The following is an 18,533-nucleotide window of genomic DNA, read 5'->3' as shown; positions in this document are numbered from 1 at the left end:
TTAGAAGTTCGAGCGCCATGCCAGACTCCACACGGACAGGGCGGAGCCTGCTTGGGATTCTCGCACTCCCGCTCTCTCTGCGCCCCCCCCCGCATGTGTGTTCTCTCTCTCTCTCAATAAAAACAAAAACAGGTGGCTTCCTGGATTTGGGCTCGTGGGCGATCATTTGCTTGCTTCTGACCTACATAAATTGCGGTACGCCCACACACAGGAATACCGTTCAGCCATTAATATAGAACAACCTCTAAGACAGGTGATTAAGTGGGAAAATCACAATGTAGCAAGCACTTACAGAGCATCTACCGTGTAGGCGATATTCCAAGAGCTTTACGTGTGTTAATTCATTAATCCCCACCGTTACTCTAGGAGATAGCTGCTACCACTATTACCCCCCCATTCGAGGTGAGATTAAAGCGGCACACATTAAGAAACGTGGCCAACTCCCACCACCAGTAAGTGTTGGAGCCAGGATTCAAACCACGGTTTGAAACCCAAGAACAAGCGTCCACCCTACCGCATGCTGCCTCCTAGAACGGGGTGCACCAGTACGGTGCTCTACTCTTTACGTACACAAATGGGGCAACATCAGCACTTCCCAGCTGAGTTTTCACTAACATCCCTAAGGAAGCTTTTTAGGCATTTTTTCCTAATGACCTCCCAGTGAGAATTTAAGATCACGGACATACAGCGTATCTGTTTATGGAGTGTATTCTCTGTGCTTTGTACACAAGGGGTAGGACTTTTCTGCCCTCCCACCCTTCTGGGAGGCACTACTGCCTTGTGGAGAATGAGTGGATTACAGGTATACTTACATCTTCATGGACCATCTCTGGAAAGATCTAGATGAAAGATCTGGGGATACAACCCGGGAGGCTCAGAAGTGAGAGACCTCTGATTATATTCCTTTCTAAAAAAAAGGGAGGAGAAAATAAAGAAAGGCTTGCCAAATCAAATAACCATGTAGCGAAGGAGGGAGGGAGGCCCAACGTTAAGAGCACCTGCTGGGCTCCCCTCATTTGTCCCCAGCTGGCTGTGGTTCAGGAGCATTAATGAGGCCGGAGTCCCGGGAAGTCCTTGATTGGACGAGAGCTGCTATTTCTTATACCTGAGGGGAGGGTCTGTTTGCCTGGCTTTGCTGGTTCAGTTAACAGCCTCTCCTTCCCTTTCCCCTTTTGGGATATTTTGTCCCTCACAAGCAACTTCAAACTGGAAGAAAGAAATCGATTTTTAGTTATTTAACTTCTTATCTCCTGGAACCCAGACATCCCGTTTAAAGTCATTGCAATGAAATATAATTCCCATTCCTTCTCTGTTTCCCAATAAATGAAGGCTTCACTGGACCCAACAGGGCATTTTGGAAGAAAAATGAGTGAAGGCAGAGAGAACTGGTTAGAACAGGCTAAGAATCTTCTAGGTTCTAAGCTTTGCTCTTATCCATTAAGCCCCCCACTTCTGATCTGATGTCAAAACTTGGGGTCATGCAGAAATGATCCACAATGATCTGGATCAAACCATTAGCGACCCTCAGTGTTTGGGAATCCATGGAGAGTGGAGACCAGCATTAAAAAACACATGAAGAAGTACAATGGAATGGGACAGAATTGAATCTAGTAAAAAACAGGGTCTGTGTCCTATGGTGAAGGTAAGACTGGTTTTGTGAAACGGAGTTTACTGATGTGCATGCACTGGGCAAATCCAAAATGTATTTACTGTTCAGAGTGCCTGCACCATGGATACAGGACCCCAGTGCTGTGGCTGGACCATGTGTGATCACCTGCAGCTTCTGTATAAACGCTCACCCCTCCAGGGGTCCTCTATCCCATCACCCCTTTTTTTGATGTTTATTTATATATTGAGAGAGAGAGCCGAGCATGTGCACTCTCAAGGGAGGAACAGAGAGGGAGAGAATCCCAAGCAGGCACTGTGCAAAACGTGAGATCGTGACCTGAGCTGAAATCAAGAGTCAGACACTTGACTGAGCCACCCAGTCGCCCCTATCCCATCACACTTTAAAAAAAATTTTTAACATTTATTATTGAGACACAGACACAGAGCGTGAGCAGGGGAGGGGTAGAGAAAGGGGGAGACACAGAATCTGAAATAGGCTCCAGGCTCTGTCAGCACAGAGCCCGACGCGGGGCTCAAACTCACGATCTGTGAGATCATGACCTGAGCTGAAGTCGGCCACCCAAACAACTGGGCCACACAGGCACCCCCCACCCCCATCACACTTTTTAAAAGTCCTCCACTGGTATCAATATCTACACTTAAGTTTTTTTTTTTTTTTTTCTGTTTGAGCAGAGCTCAATTAAGGCCAATTATCAAACGATGGTGGCTATTAAACCATATTTTTAGGCCAAGAGAAAAGGTTATTTCCGTTTTATTTTGTAAGTACATTTTCAAACATTGGTGCCCCTTAAAGTGTGAGAGTCCTTATTCTATTAGAATCAAGTATTGGCAGTTTAAAAATTCACAGTAATTGATTCCTACAAATTCTATTTGTAGGAATAGAACGAAGAAGGGTCAGGAATACCATGGTGGAGTGCTGGCTGGGGGTCAGGAAAGGGCTTCAGTGAAAGCGTATTAAAGGGTAAGTCTGCTGCACTTGACTCTCTCCCTCCCGATCTTTTCTTTCCCCGGCTAGTTTCTGCTCCTCAGAAAAAGGTCATTTTCTGAGTCAAGCCTGGTGAGGCTCAGCCCTGCTTGCTTACGACTCTCATGTCTCTGGGATCCTTCTTCGTGGATCGTCTTACTTCAGTCATGTGCCTCCTACGACACACTACCTTTGGTGTAGTCTTCACCTGGGCATTTGCTAAAAGCTGTGGTGTCGTTTTTAGAAACACAAGGCCAAGGGCTGGATCTGCTGTTTCCATTTGGCCTCTGGTCTAAATGGTCGGTTGTGGTGGTTAAGAACCTCTCTGCTGTCCTGGACAAGGACCCTTCCTTTGATCCTGGCACATTCTGTTTGTGAAAACGTGGTCTCTGCTTCATGACGTGTGCTATGTTGTGGGAGCAGCCTGGGCCTGGGGGGCTCCTCCGGATCTGTTGTGAATGCTCAGAGGAGCCAAGCCTATCACACTGGCTGTCTTCAGGGCTTGGTCCTGAGTCTCCTTCCACACCGGAGCAGAGCAGATGGAGCTCTGTTGCTCCATGGTGGTCCCTAGTGCTGGGCTGGGGACTAGCCTTAGCCTCCAAGCATTGGGTGAGCCTGTGGGGACCAGTTAAGAATGCCCAGGGACGGCCGAGAGAACCAGAAAAGCGGATTCCACCAGAAACCAGCAACGCGTAAGCTCGACTTTAAGCACACAGTCCCTATCTCATGACGGTCATCCAAGGCTTAGAGTTGAAATGAATTAGATGACGATATTCTTTCTCTATCTCTGATGGGTTACATCATCTGGCTTCCTTGCTCTGATTTTTGGAATATTTGAGGATTGAGATTGGAAACATAGGAGGTAGACTTGAAAGAAAGATAGAAAACGGTTAGTTTTGCATGTGCTAAGTTTAACACACACCTGGGCTCCTGGTACCCTGGGAGACTGACTTCTCTCTTTTTCTTTTATAGGTTAACATACGGTGTAGTCTTGGCTTTAGGAGTAGAACCCAGTGCTTATCCCCAAAGTCCTTCTTAATGCCCCTCACCCATTTACCGCTCCCACCCACAGCAGCCCTCTCAGCAGCCCTCTCTGTATTTAAGACTCTCCTATGGTTTGCCTCCCTCACTGTTTTTATCTCTCCTTTTTTATAAGATCGGGCAAAGCTCTTGCACGGTGATCACGTGTTGCAGACTAGGAGTCTGGAGTTCTCTCTTGTCGAGCAAGAGAGCAGGCACAGAATTGAATACGAGAGGCTAGTGTCTAGGAGGAGACAAAAGCCCCAACGGGCCTTTCGTCCCCGTATTTATTGAGCTCACAAGATATTACCCACGTGGTGAACGGGAAGAAAACAAGATCTTACACACGTGAACGTGGAGAAAACAATCAGACAGTAATCGTTAACTTGTGTGTGTGAGAAGCAAAGGGTCTGGGGGGCAAGTGGAGTTTGTGATCAAAGCACAACAGTATACTGGCATCAGATGGAAGGTAATTTCCTGCAGGTGATGTAACAAGTTACTCGTGATCCCGTTCTAACCCACTTATGTAAGTAGAACCTGTTTCCCCACAGTCACAAATTCACCAGATCTTTCACTGCCCCTGAAATGGAATTAGCTTATTTATTCCTTATTGGGGGTCTGGGGGGTGTACCGGGGGAGGGTGGGTACGATGGATAGTCCTTAACACGATGCACAGGTATGGGTTTCAGGTGACTACTGTATCGTGACCTGGGGAGGTGAGGTTTGCCAACCAGGGTAGTAAGGGTAAGAAAGAGTACACTGAGAGGAGCCAGTGAGGTCCAAGGTCTGCAGGCCCTGCAGGGCAGGGAGCTTTCTGTGTGGGCACATGGTGAGCTGTTTGTAAATATATTGGAAGCTTTTTATAGGAGAGAGGTTTCTTTTTCCTCTCTCTGGTTGTCAAAAATGTTACATCGCCTAGTTTGCAAATTTTATGAAAAACATAATAGCATGTATAACGTATTGCATTGACTTTGTTCAACATATATTTATCAAGTACCTGGTATATTTCAGGCATTCTTCCAGGTGCTGAGAACACAGGTGTGTACGTTTTAGTAAAGTCCCAGCCCTTCATGGAATTTATATTCGAGTGGGAGACAGATGAAGGAAAAATAAATAAATGAATACATAACACAAGTTCAGATAATCTGTAATCTCTCCCGTTGGACTAGAAGGACATTGAGGGAAGAACTGTGTTTCCCCAGCTGTTCCTCCAGCCACGTGTTGGACTGAAGGGATGTTTGAAACCTTCAGGATCCCATCAGTAAACACTGTATTTTAATTTACTAGAGCACTTCAGCAAGGAATGTCATAAACACTGGCCACCTGACTGGGGATTGTCAAAGGTGGTGTCTCAAATATGAACACTGAAAACCCATCAGTTGCCACACATTCGTGTTACAGGCTGGGCATTTTCTCACAGAAAAGTTAGTGCTAGTGATTGAAACAACTCTCCATTTTATTATTGTTATCAGCTACTGAGCACTCTGACGAGGCAAATCTGCTAGGAAAGTGACTTACCTAATAGGGGGATAGTACGGTAGGCAGAATAATGTCCCTCACCCCCAAATGCCCAGAACCTGCAGATACCCTAATCCCAGGAAACTATGGCTACCTTAGGTTACATGGCAAAGGTTGCCGACAAAAACAAGGTTGCTAATCAGTTGACCTTAAAGTCAGGAGATTTTTTTGGTTTATCCAGATTGGCTGGAAGAAATCACAAAGATTCTTAAAAGTGGAAGAGAGACGAAAGAGGAGGTCGGCACGGTGCCCCATGACCTGCTGTTGTTGGCTTTGAAGATGGAATAAAAGGGCCAGGAGCCATGGAACGTAGGTGGCTTCTAAAAGATGGAAAAGACAAGAAAATGGATTCTCCCCTAGAGGCTCCAGAAGGGAACAGCTCTGCCAACTCCTTGATTTTAGCCCAGTGAGATCTATGTTGGATTTCTATCCTACAGAACTTTAAGATAATAAATTTGTGTTGAGCCACCAAGTTTGTGGTAATTAGGTTCGGCAGCCAGAGGCAGAGACCAGGCTCTCCCATTATGTGGATGAGGAGTCTGGGGCTCAGAGACTCAATCTCTCAGTGAGAGATTGAGGCACTGTTACAGGATCACACAGGCTGGTCCCAATGATGGAATCCAGATTTGAATCCAGGTCTACTGCAAGACCATGTTTACACTCTGCTGCTAGGATTTACAGGATCAGTTTGCATTTTGATAAAACCAATGGCATCTACCATTGCCTGAAGATGCTACCTAGGTCTCAGCTCCCACGACATAGATCTGGGCCTCAGGTCCCCTCTGAGCAATTGTCTGTATTGAAAAATGCACTCCTCATGAAGGCATGTGGCTCCACGCTAAGTTCCATGGAACCATATATCATTAATAAATGTGAAATTTTAAGAGGGTCTAGGAGCTTTGAGAGAGAAAGGTTAACAAAGGACTTGTAAAAAGGGCAACGATGCTTGGGGCGATGTGTAAGCTATAGATAGAATGTACAAATTCTAGAAGTAATGTGACAGTGGGGATCAATCAGAATAGACTCAACTGTCAGAAGAAACCAGAGGAGAAAATATCCAGGAGAAAGAAATGTCAATTCACAGAAAAGAAGGGAAAACATTTTAAGTAAGAAAGCCTGTTGAGTTTGCATTTTACTTTTTTGTGTGTACTCCCCAAAGTGGCATGAAAACAAGTAATGTGTCACAGGAGATTGTTTCTGGTAAGTAGGGAGATGAATTTAAGATCACATGTGCCAGTGTCTTCAGTTAACAGCACAAGCCAGTTAGACCCTTCTGGGCTGCAAGAGGGCAGACAATTAAAATATGAATAAAGGAGGGGCACGTGGGTGGCTCAGTCATTTAAGCGTCTGACTTCAGCTCAGGTCATGATCTCGCGGTCCGTGAGTTCAGGCCCCACATCGGGCTCTGTGCTGCCAGTTCAGAGCCTGGACCCCGCTTCGGATTCTGTGTCTCCTCCTCTCTCTGCCCCTCCCCTGCTCATGCTCTGTCTCTTTCTGTCTCAAAAATAAATAAAAGCATTAAAAAAAAATAAAAAAAATATGAATAAAGGAGCAGAGGCTCAAAGACAAACCCTTTCTCAGCCACCAGGAAACCTATCAGATTTGTTACAACCTCCTTCGAGGGTTATGTTTGATCAACCGGGACACGTGTGCCTTTAGTGAAACTGCTCAGCTAGACTTAAAATATTTCTACTTTCAGGAAGTCTTCCTTCCATTTTCATCTCAGCCTCTTAATGTTCACTGTACATTGTGCATGGAGGTCTGGAGCCAGGGCCACTCCTGGAAGTACTTGCTTCCAGCAGGTTCTAAGGAGCGTTCAGCCGAGCCGAGTCGTAAAACCCAGCAAAGCCTCAGACTCCGAGGCGAGCATGTTAAGAAATCATTCTTAGTTCAGCTGGACCCTTAGCGACCTTAACGACTTAATCAACTTGTTCAGTGAATTGGGTCTGATTCTATTCACGTTGGCAAATGATTGTGACAAAAGCTATCCTTGCAACTCTTAGGGACTCAGCATCCCTATGGAAGGTCAAGTGAAGCACTTGATGGTCTGGGTCTTTGTTGAATGCGCCCCACTGGGACAAAGCACTTTTGGCTTAAAATGTAGTATAACAGTGGGGCGGCACCGTTGGGGTCTAGCAAGGTGGTTTAGACCAAGGCGTTTTGGACACAAAGAGACCTGGCCTTGAAAATCAGGATCTGACTAGTTCCAGCTCAGTGACCTTGAGCTATAGGTTACCTAACCTTGACTAATCTCACTTTCCTCATCTGCTCAATGGGTGTGAAGATAGTATTTTATCTTGCATTTCCTGCGAGTGTGAAATAGGGAAATGGGTATAAAGTGAACAGCACAGTTCTCTGTGCAGACTGGAGGCTCAGGAGATATTAGCAGTTAAGAGCTATTTTTAGTAGTGACAGTGACAACAAGGATTTTGTCATCATCTCAATTCTTTGAACTTTGGTTTTCTAACCTCGTATAGGAGTAATACTAGCACCTCTCAGTGCTTTTGTGGTTAAATTGCCGAGTGCTTAGCTCAGTGGCTGGTGTGCTATACGTGCACACAAAAAATGTTAGTGGTTATTAAAATTGTTGTCTTTGGGCAGCTAGACAATATCACATGGCATATTCAGGCTTAAGTCATATTTATATGCTAGGTAGACTGGGGAGTTAAAAGGAAAAAAAATCTCTTAGGATTAAAAGGAGAAGGACTTGTTCTAGTCTTTTCCTGGAATTGAGTTGGTGAAGCTCCTTCCTGTAGCCAAACCTCGGTGTGGCAGACACTGCCGATGGCCCACCCATGGACACCCATGGTTCCACCTCCTGGAACTCAGCACTGCATACAGCCGGCACCAATGGCTCCTACCTGCCAGCACCTGCTACCCTGCCCGAAGCTCTGTATCCGCTGTAGCCACGTCCCCCATGCACAGGGTGGTCTGAAAGTGCTGGGAAATCCTCACCCTGCCAAAGTCACTGTTCAGCGACTGGCAGGAGTTGGTGGGTCCGTCTCACGCCTCCTTTGCCCCCTGGCGGGACTAAGTGTGAACACGGTGCTGCTTTTCACCTCCTGTTCTCCAGGGGGATTGAGCCCCGGGGGCCCACAGCTCTGCCCTCCTCCAGAATGCAAGATCAGTTGGCTCGCCTCCCTTCTTTCCTTCCCTTTCCCAATCCCCTACTTGTAGTTGAATTCTTGCCTCAGGGTCTACTTCTCTGGGGAACATGGCCACAAGGCATCCACCTTTTCACTGGGTCAAACGAAATTACAGTTGTTATGACCTTTGGACATCAAACTACAAGTGTTCTAGGTTCAGTGAAGACTTCTTCTGATTCTTCTGTCAGGATTGAAGATTTCCCCACCCCAGTTCTGCAGACCTAGGAACCAGCTTAAGCTATTGTCAAACAACCAGGCTGTAAGATCCATAAGCAGAGACATAATGTCTGTCTTCTTCAAATCTGAATCCTCAGCAATTTAAAGCGGAGCTTGGCACATGGTAGGTACTCATAAATAGCTATTGAATCAATGGATGAATTAATTCATCCATTCTCGGCATCCTCACTGACAGGAAATTGCAAAAATAATACAGAGTCCCATGAGCCTTTTATTCAGCTTACCCCCAATGCTGACATCCTCTATCGCTGCAGCACTGTATCAAAGCCAGGAAGTTGAGAGAGGGATCTTTTCCTTTTTTTTGTTAATTTTTTTTTAACGTTTATTATTTGTGTGTGTGTGTGAGAGACAGAAAGAGAAAGAGAGAGAGAGAGAGAGAGAGAGAGAGAGAGAGAGTGGGGGAGGGGGGGAGGGGAAGAGAGAGAAGGAGACACAGAATCCGAAGTGGGCTCCAGGCTCTGAGCTGTCACCACAGAGCTTGATGTGGGGCTCGAACTCATAGACTGCAAGATAATGACCTGAGCGGAAGTCGGATGCTTAACTGAGACACCCAGGCGCCCCAAGAGAGGGATCTTTTCAAACCTAAAGTTGAATCACGTCATTACTCTGCTTACCTGCCAAGCGGCTTCCTACTTCACTTCGAATAAAGTCTGTTTCCTATGTCCTACACCGTGCTTTGTGGTCTGGTTCTTCCAGACTCTGCAGTCCCATCTCATCACCCTCCCCTTATGTGTCCCAGCTCCACCAGCTTTACTCTTGTCATTCATTTCTTCAAAGATGCTTGGCGGTCTCCTCTCCGAGGTCCTTGGATGTGCTCTCCTCTCTGCCTGACCTGTTCTCCCCATATCCGATGCCTTCCCATTCTGCATGTCTCAGCTTAGACGACACCTTCTCAGAGAGGCTTTCATTGACCACCGTATTCCACTTCTCCCCACCCTTGTGCCTCATTTCTTCCCTACATAGCACGAATCAACGCTTAGTCTTACATATTTGGTTTGCTCACTTGTCCGTTAGTGGAGTCTTTGAACTTTGAGTATGGGCTCAAAGATACCAGGAGCTATATTTTGCTCATCTCAGTACAATTAGAAGCTTGACTTGTAAACACTCAGGCTTTTTAAGTGTGGACCACTCAACATTGAGTAGCCAGCTACCATTTGTAGAGCATTGTACAGTCCATTGACCTTTTCTACATACGACCAGGTCGTTGTCCTATCAGGTCGGATTATCTGCATCGCCATTTTACAGACTGACGGTAGTAACGTTCACTGATTACAGCAGAAGGTGATTTCAATGCCCTAGGTAGCTCCCCTTGGCCGGCCTCGAATTTCAGCCACAGCTGTGAAGGGTAGTTACTGCTCATGCTGACAAGGATCCGCTTCACGAGTGCACCTTTCAATTCTCCCCCTTATCCCTCCTCAAGGCTTCCCTGGGGGTAGGGGGAAGAGAGGGTGGTGGCGACACCCGTGCTCCTTCACCTCCTCCCATCCCAGCCTGTCACCGAACACTTATGAGGCTGGTTTCTCTGAAGTCACAGGAACCTGCTCAATCTGTAGGCCAGCGCAACCGGGAGAGGAGGGAAAATTACCACCCCATGTGGGCTCTCACCCAGTGGGGCCTGGGGGTTGATAGATAAATACTCCAGCTTCTTTCCCCTGATGGCAAACCGCTGGAGCCACTCTGAACGTGACTCAGGAATCCTGTCCGTTTTCTCTCCTTCCCGGTCTCTCTCCTCCCCTTACCCCTTCACTCTTGCCTCCTGGAATCACCCTCCTGTGCTTCCAAACTCAGCGTCTCTTGGGTGTTCTCATGCCTTTACATGCCTTACCTTTCTCATCCTGATACCATCCTATGAGACAGACGTTACCATTATCCCCATCACAGAGAAAGAGGGCAGGTGAATGAATGAGAAGTTAAGTGTCTTGCCAAAGGCATTGATTGACTTGCCCACATCCCCCCAGTGATTGAGGGTAGTCCCTGGGGTGTTAACTCCCCTACATTTCCAGGCCATGTTTGTTTCAGGCTGTGGCTTCAGAAAAGTCCCAGGGCTTTGGAGAGGGGATCAGTGGAAGAAACAACAGACTCAAAGAAATGGCAGCACAGGGGGGGAGTTTCACCCAGGCAAGTGGGATCGAAGAACCCACCTGTTTGTTCCACTTGGATGCCTTCCCTCCTTCCAAGGAAAGAAGGTTATGACTTCACCTTCCTACCCCGAAATACATCCAGGAGGAGCGAAGCTTCAATTCCAAGTTAGGTCTGGTGGACACAGAGAACTAGGCTCTCCTGCTGCCCTGATTGCTCCCCTTTTTAAAGGCCAGGTCTACTGCTTTTCTTCTTGAAACCAGAAGGAATAAAACCAGCTTAGTGAAATCCCTGTCGGATTACCGGAGGAACTCATTGTGAATCTGCAGCGGACCGTGGAAGCTCGTCTCTATCTCCACCAGGACAGGCAGTGCGTTCCATGGATCAGGGCCCCAGGGCCCTCCGGAGCTGCTAAGGCCGGTGAAGAGAAGTGCCGGTTATGCGAGTTTCTCCGCATCAGAGAGTTCACAACGGTATATGAAGCAGAGGCCACTCTCTCCTCCTGGAGAGCGCTGAAGGAAGAGGTCACATCCAGCCGTGTCCCGGGAAATGAGAGGTGAATGGGGTGCCTCGCGCCAGGTCCCCCCTCCCCCTGCCCCTCACCGTCCCAAGCCCAGCCCGCTGCCGTGTAGATGTTAGCAGTCAAGGCCACCTCCTCCACCCAGGCTGTCCTTCAGTCTACACTTTACCCTGCAGCCACGGAGATCTTTCCAAAATGCTGATCTCATCGCGTCCCTCCTGTGCTTAAAATCCACTAGTGAGCTCCCTTAGGCTCTTGGGGATAAGGACAGAAATCCCAATCACGGCCGCCTAGCAGGGCACCAGCAGCCCTCGACTCAGAGAGGCCTCCTCACTCATTGCACTCTGGCAACCAGACGTATCCATCCTGCCTCCCACCATCCGAGCTTTATAAGGCTGCTCTCTGCCTGGGATTCTCTTCCTCCCATTCAGTCCCTGGGAAACCTGGTGCAGTCCTCAGGTCTCAAGCACCTTTGACCTCCCTCTAACTAGCTCAAGCCCCTCTGATAAATGTTCTCGTGGAATCCTCTGCCTCTCTTTGCTGCACACAGCCTAAGTGGCGTGTGCTTATTTTAATGTCTGTCTCTCCTCCTAGAGCGTGAGCTTCTCAAGGTGAGGCACGTTTCTGTTTTATCTCGCTCCCATAGCCCCAGTGCCTTGCATAGCAGTGGGTGCAGACGGCGTCCTAAAATGAGAGAATCAATGAATGAGCAGCCTTAGGCTTGGAAACAAGGGCATGGGGAGAGCGTGGAAACACCGTGCATTTATAACTTATTCTTCCATTGTTAAAGCTAACCAGATTCTATTGTAATTCTGCTCTCTCCAGCCAGCACTGTAAGCAATAACTTTATTAAGGTCAAATAGATATCACAATACAGTATTTATCCAACAGGGTCCAGAAACCGGTTACAGATATCATCTAAGAACCACAGCTGGTTTGTGCTAAAATGCTTCCAACATCACAGATCACACAGAGTTTATACATCGATAACAACTTTTATCTGGAAATACGGATGCAGTTTGCCCTCGCTGTTAGGCCTTGATGTTCCAATTGAGTCAAAACAAAGAAGGGAAGACTGGCGTTCTCTTGATAATGAAAAAATTCTGAGGAATATTTCATGAGAACCGTCTCTGGGATCAGAGTTGCTCATGGAAGTCATTTCTAATTTATGATTCAAATCGGAATTAGTAATTGGTAAATTAAACTGTGACTTGAGAATTTCTAATAATTGGATCAAGGAACATATTAGCTTTACAAATAAATAGGATTTAAAAGTTTGGCTGCTCGTATAGGTTCTACAGAACATCCTTTATAAATTAATACATTAGCACAAAAGCTTCTCGACTATGGTATCTGATATCTGCATCTGTATTACTCTAAGAAAACAGCACTCCATAAACACAAACGGTTATTGGGCCTATTGTTTATGGTCCATAGGATAAGAGCCACAAAACATCATAGAAAGTTACAAGAATGTAAATACTTAGCTAAGTAGATAGAATAAGTATTGGGCAGTTACCATATATAACACTGAATATTGACTAATAGGGAAAAAAAATCCCAAACCTTAGTTACGGTGCAGTCAGAATTGGGTAAAGCCAAAGAGACAGATTTGCAAGTATACAAAGTAATGAATATATTTCTTTAAACGTCCATGTAACAAATTCATGGTGCAAACTGGAAAATTTTCATAAATACACTTCAAATGTTCATTTTGTGAGAAAACGCATATTCATGCACTAAACCTTATGAGCACTGATTCATTAAGTAAAAAAAAAAAATACAGAGCAACTGTCTGAAACAAATACTTAAGAGACTCACAGTCCTACAATGTCTGCAACTAAACACAATAATACATGCATGTGTGATACACCAAATTGTCTTATAGAAATCATTAAAACCTCTTTCGCATCAAAACGCATAGGAAAACTCAGGGGTATAGAATTTACTTTATGCACATTACATACTAGAGACAGTAAGCTTCCAATTGCTTTCATTATCTCCACACACCTACAAAACGACCATACAAGTATCTGTGTATGTAATAAGGTACTCTCCAATTAGGCATCTATGATGAATAATGTATCTCCTCATGTTGTCTCCTCTCTAAGTACCATTTATCACGACCCAGGCCTTTCTGCCTTAATGAGGACTACAGATCTCTGATTTACATTCAACACCCTCTGCATTAATAATTGATTGAAACTCTTAAAAAACTCTTCTGCAACTAAAATGGAAGGTGGTGAGGCTATCGCCAGAAGAATGCAAAGACTACCTGTTAAATCTGATTGGTAAAAGAAGCGGGGCCACTGGACTGTTGGCCAAACTCATCTGAGGATGGCCCCATACTCGCCTGCTGGCTATACCCGCCACTTGACCCATAGCTGTCTTGGTTGTACCCGCCTTGGTTATAGCTACTCGAGTGCTTTTCCATCGGGTCTGAAAGATATCTCTGTCCCGAGGAATGCCAGCCGGTCTCCTTGAAAACAAACCAGATGTTTCCAGCCCAGAGGATAAAGTTCAAGAACCCAAAGACCTGAAAGGAGAATCAGAGCAAATGAGTTGATAGATGGAAACACAAGAAAAATCTCAATTTCAGAAAATCCTTCAGAATACATACGGCTACTTTTTATTCAACATTGAGATCTCTTTCAATTTTTCATTTGGAACCGCTGTTTCATTTAGAATATTTAACATTTATTTATTTATTTATTTGCATCCAAGTTAATTAGTATATAGTGCAATGATTTCATAAGTAGAATCCAGTGATTCATTCCCTATGTATAACACCCAATGCTCATCCCAGCAAGTGTCTTCCTAATGCCCCTTACCCATGAAGCCCATCCCCCTCCCACAACCCTCAGTTTGTTCTCTATATTTAAGAGTCTCTTATGTTTTGTCTCCCTCCTTGTTTTAACATTTTTGCTCCCCTTTCCTTATGTCCATCTATTTTGTATCTTAAATTCCTCCTATGAGTGAAGTCATATGATATTTGACTTTCTCTAATTTCGTTTAGCATAATACCCTCTGGTTCCATCCACGTAGTTGCAAATGGCAAGATTTCATTCTTTTTGATTTCCGAGTAATACTCCATTATATATATATGCCACATCTTCTTATCCATTGATCCATCGATGGACATTGGGCTCTTTCCATACTTTGGCTATTGTAGATAGCTCTGCTGTAAACATTGGGGTACATGTGCCCCTTCAAAACAGCACACCTGTATCCCTTGGATAAATACCTAGTAGTGCAATTGCTGGGTCATAGGCTAGTTCTATTTTTAATTTTTTGAGGAACCTCCATACTGTTTTCCAGAGTGGTGGCACCAGTTTGCATTCCCACCAGCAGTGCAGAAGAGATCCTCCTTCTCTGCATCCTTGCCAACATCTGTTGTTGCTGGGTTGTCAATTTTAGCCATAGAATATCTGACTTTTACTGAATGCTTACTACACGTTAGGCACTGTGGAAAGGGCAATCCATTCATTCTGTCTGAGAAGAAGGTATTATTATTATACCTGTATTAAAGATGTGGAAACTGAGGTCCAGGATAAGAATCTTGTTCCAGGTCACATGACTTGGTAAGTAGTAGACGAGGGTCAAGCCCTGTTCTGTCTGACTCCATGGTCTGAGCCCCTACTTAAGCTTATTGTCTCCCCAAGTGAGGTGTTCCTCATTGTCTGTAAGAAGTCTTCAGGGGCTACAGAGTTGAGAACTTTGATTTTAATAATAGCGCGTTAATTTATAAGGTTACCTTCACTTCATGGCTAGAGAGACTACTCTTCCAGTTTTTGTAATGATATAAAAAAAATGAGTCAACTTAAAAAGTATGGCATAAGCAATCGTGCAGGTGGTGTGCAGATCAGCACATGAATGAGAGGGTACACAGAGGTTATGACTTCGAAGAGTTGTACTTTCTGTGCCTCTCACATCCAGAAATGAATGTTGAAACCAGACTCTCAATGCAATACGGGCTTCAGAGAGGTATGAGGTATTCTCCCAAGAACTGGATGTGAGGCTTTCCTATGGAGATTCCTCTTACTCTCCAGAAGGGTGTTGTTGGCGAGTCAGACGACCAGGTGTAGCCTCCCCAGACCCTGCCTGTCTGATGGAAGCAGAGCTGTTCGCTCGTGCCAGAGCCTCGAAGAGAACAGCTGTTCTGCCACCTTTCCCAGGGCACACTGGTTGACCTGGGAATTAACCAGAAGCAGTCAGTTGTAACAGCCCCCTACCGGAGATAGACAACAGCATGAGATAAAGCTGTGATGGCATTAAAGCATATTTAATAACCACTCCAGCTCAACAATCACCATTCAAATTGGACTTGGGCCACCGCCACAGCTCTGGATTATAGGGTGCTGGGCCAGCATCTATCCTCAGTTGCTGGATGGTAGGGGGGTCCCAAGTGCCCTGCAGGTGGGGGTGGGGGGCCAGTGAAGTCAAGATGAGGCGCCTTGGGGACCTGGAGCAGGGGCTATTTACCAAAGTATTTCAGAATTTTAGCAGCAGGTGGATCAGGACACATTACCTGAATGTCACCTTTGGACTCATCCTGCGGGTTTTGAAATCACACTGGCTTCAACTGCACTTTCCTGCTCCGTGACCTTGGACAAGGCAGTTAGCCTCTGGACCTCAACTTATTATTTTGTTTTCCTAATGTGGAATGAAGGCTATTCGTTCCTCGGGTGACAGTGTGAGGACTCAAGAGAATGTGTACAATGCAGCTAGACGGTGCTAGACACATTCGAAGATGCTTCCTGCCTGGTAAGCAGTGTTCTGAATACTTTCTCAAATATTTCCATGAACTGTATTCGCTTGGCCCTTTTGCTGCAGCATAAACTGAAATGGGACTTTGATGGCAAGGCCATACTCTTGAGGGACGTCGGCAGCCAGAGCAGTCTCTGTAGGCCCTCGCCTGATCTAAAAGACTGGTTTATCCCGGCCAACCCCCCTTCTTCCTTCTCTCTTCTTCCACTCTCTCTTCTTCCTTTAATGTTAGCTGACACTTATTTAACATTATCTTATGCCATGCTCCAGGCTCCTTGCTGATGGGAGATACAAGACATAATGAAGGTACTCCCAGTATAATAGTTGTGTGACCAAAATGAATTCGGTAATCACGGACAAAACTCTAATTCACATGCAGGACCTTTTATCAATGTGTACAATAGCTAGGATATTTTCCACCAAGAGGAGATCTCGATTAAACGGTATCTTTGTGAGTGTATGTCAATGTAGGAGTAGAAAAGATTATCAAGGAATCTTCTCAGATATCAAGAGATGGCTCTGCCCAGAGCTCTAATTTTATGTTTCCCCTTGCTCGGTTTCTCCCTTTTGCTGGCTGCTACTTTGCTTCTAGAAAAGGGATGCTCAAGAAGAACCTAGCAATCAGGGGCATGCAACTTAAAAGTGAGTACACAAACAAGGCATCCCCATGGGCATGTTTCAGAAGCAGGCACGTCTTATCCCGCTGTCATCACACAGGTATTGCAGACTCCTGGCCGGCACGTGGGCCCTTGAATCTTTTCTTGCCATTTTGTTGCAGCTGAAGTTAGAGTAAGGATTTTGATTCAAGCTCAGATGTGGAGGCAACAGAAGGAGAGACTGCAAGCCACCGTGCGTAGCAGGAGGAAGAATGAGGAGGTGAAATCTAGATTGGCCAAGAAGACGTGTCAAGATTGCCTATAATGAAGCTGGAGAAGCAGAAGTAGAAATTGTGAATAGGATAGTTAGGCTCAGAGAACCTTGGAAAGAGAAGTTGAGAGAGAAAAACACGTTCTTTCCTCCTACCCTCTTCGTTGGGCTCTAACCACTATATGACATTTAGGAAAATGAATGCATTTACGAGGCAGCTTTTCGGTCGACACTTATTGAACACCTGCCATATGCTGGGCACTATGCTGAGAGGACTTATAACATATTATATCATTGAATCAATGGTCTTGTGAGGTCTGTTTGATAAGAGCCCCATTTTACAGATAATGAAACTAAGGTTTAGGGACCTTAGTGCATTTGTCCAAGAGCAGTCAATTATTGAGTCGTGGGGCCAGGATCCAAACCCAGGCAGACGGACTCCACAACTGTGCCCTGAACCATTTCGAGTGGCAGCAGCATTAACAGAATTTGGCTCTACTCTGGCATTGCCGTCACTACTTGAGAAGCCGCGAGCAAATCCTTTCACGGCACCTACCTGCATTTGTAATGTCTGGATAGCTCCCCTGCCTATTTGTGTTGGTGTGAAATCATAGATGCCAAGATGCTTTGGAGAAAGTAAATTTGTTACCCAGGTAGAAATATCATTGCTATTGTTGAACCACTTACTTGTAGAGGTCACTCCTATGGGTGTGTCTGACTCCTTCTCCAAAGCCTACACTTGCTTAGTAGGCAAGGTGGTTTGGTTCTGTGAGCCATATTTCTTCTGCAGGATTCCGCAAACCCTGAGCCAAGGTGGACATGTGGCCCAAGATGAGCTAATGAGATGCTCTCCGCCCGGAATTTGGGATTAGACCTGAGTGATTTTAGTTCAGCCCAAGATGTTTCTTTAAGAAGAAATATAATCTCAGAAACTGGGGGGTGGCTGTCTTCTCTTGAGACAACAGGAAAAAGAAAGACAAATGCATCCGAAAAGAGACAATAATGTCACAGGCATTCAGAAAGAGAGAGATGAGAGATGAAGAATGTAAACTGTCCAGCTTCCTGATAATTCCTGGTCCTGGGTTCTGCCCTTACAGTGCTAGTATTTTTCCAATTACTTTTTTTTTTTTTTTTTAATTTTTTTAACATTTATTTATTTTTGAGACAGAGAGAGAGCATGAACAGGGGAGGGTCAGAGAAAGAGGGAGACACAGAATCTGAAAGAGGCTCCAGGCTCTGAGCTGTCAGCACAGAGCCTGACGCGGGGCTCAAACCCACGGACCGCGAGATCATGACCTGAGCCGAAGTCGGACGCTTAACCGACTGAGCCACCCAGGCGCCCCTCCAATTACTTTTACCTCTTGTGAAAAGCTAGCTCAATAGGATTTGAAGCCAAACGAGTTTGTAATGAAAAAAAATTGCTCTGTTCTGGCAGATTAACATTCTTTCCCTCTGCTTTTGCTAATAGAAATTTTGTTTCCCTTGTAAACCCCGATGCAGTCAAGTGGCTTGAGCTCTGTGGTGGAACTTTAAATCAGGAGCAGAGTAATGCAAGTCAGATACAACATTCTTTGGTATCTGACATTGAGAACCTTGGTCCTGCTCTAGATGCTGCTTTTTTAACAGTCTGTTTCATCAGATTTCATCAGTTTTCTGAGCTACTTAATATCCTTCCAAAGATTTTTTTTTTTCCTGATGAGGTTAGTCAGAGTCAGTTTCTGTTACTTGCAACCCAAACACTCCAGCACATACGGACGTTGAATGTCCATAAGTGGGGTCCAGAGAA

The 18,533-nt window shown here is 45.4% G+C and overlaps 1 protein-coding gene across 3 annotated transcripts in view; it reads right to left on the bottom strand.

Annotated features, from left to right (window-relative positions):
- Positions 1-11,945: 11,945 nt before the first annotated feature.
- SYNPR (synaptoporin) overlaps positions 11,946-18,533 on the bottom strand; it is a 313,866-nt gene continuing 307,278 nt past the window's right edge. For all 3 annotated transcript variants that reach the window (XM_060631506.3, XM_060631505.3, XM_060631507.3), the window contains one exon: positions 11,946-13,649. In XM_060631506.3, the coding sequence (XP_060487489.1) occupies positions 13,392-13,649 (258 nt within the window). In that variant the 3' untranslated portion in view covers positions 11,946-13,391. The remainder of the gene's footprint in view (positions 13,650-18,533) is intronic.

The sequence above is a fragment of the Panthera onca genome, chromosome A2 (genome assembly GCF_046562875.1).
Source record: "Panthera onca isolate mPanOnc1 chromosome A2, mPanOnc1 haplotype 2, whole genome shotgun sequence".
NCBI lineage: Eukaryota > Metazoa > Chordata > Mammalia > Carnivora > Felidae > Panthera > Panthera onca.
Note: the sequence above shows the minus strand (reverse complement) of the source record. Positions and strands in the feature narration are given on the sequence as shown.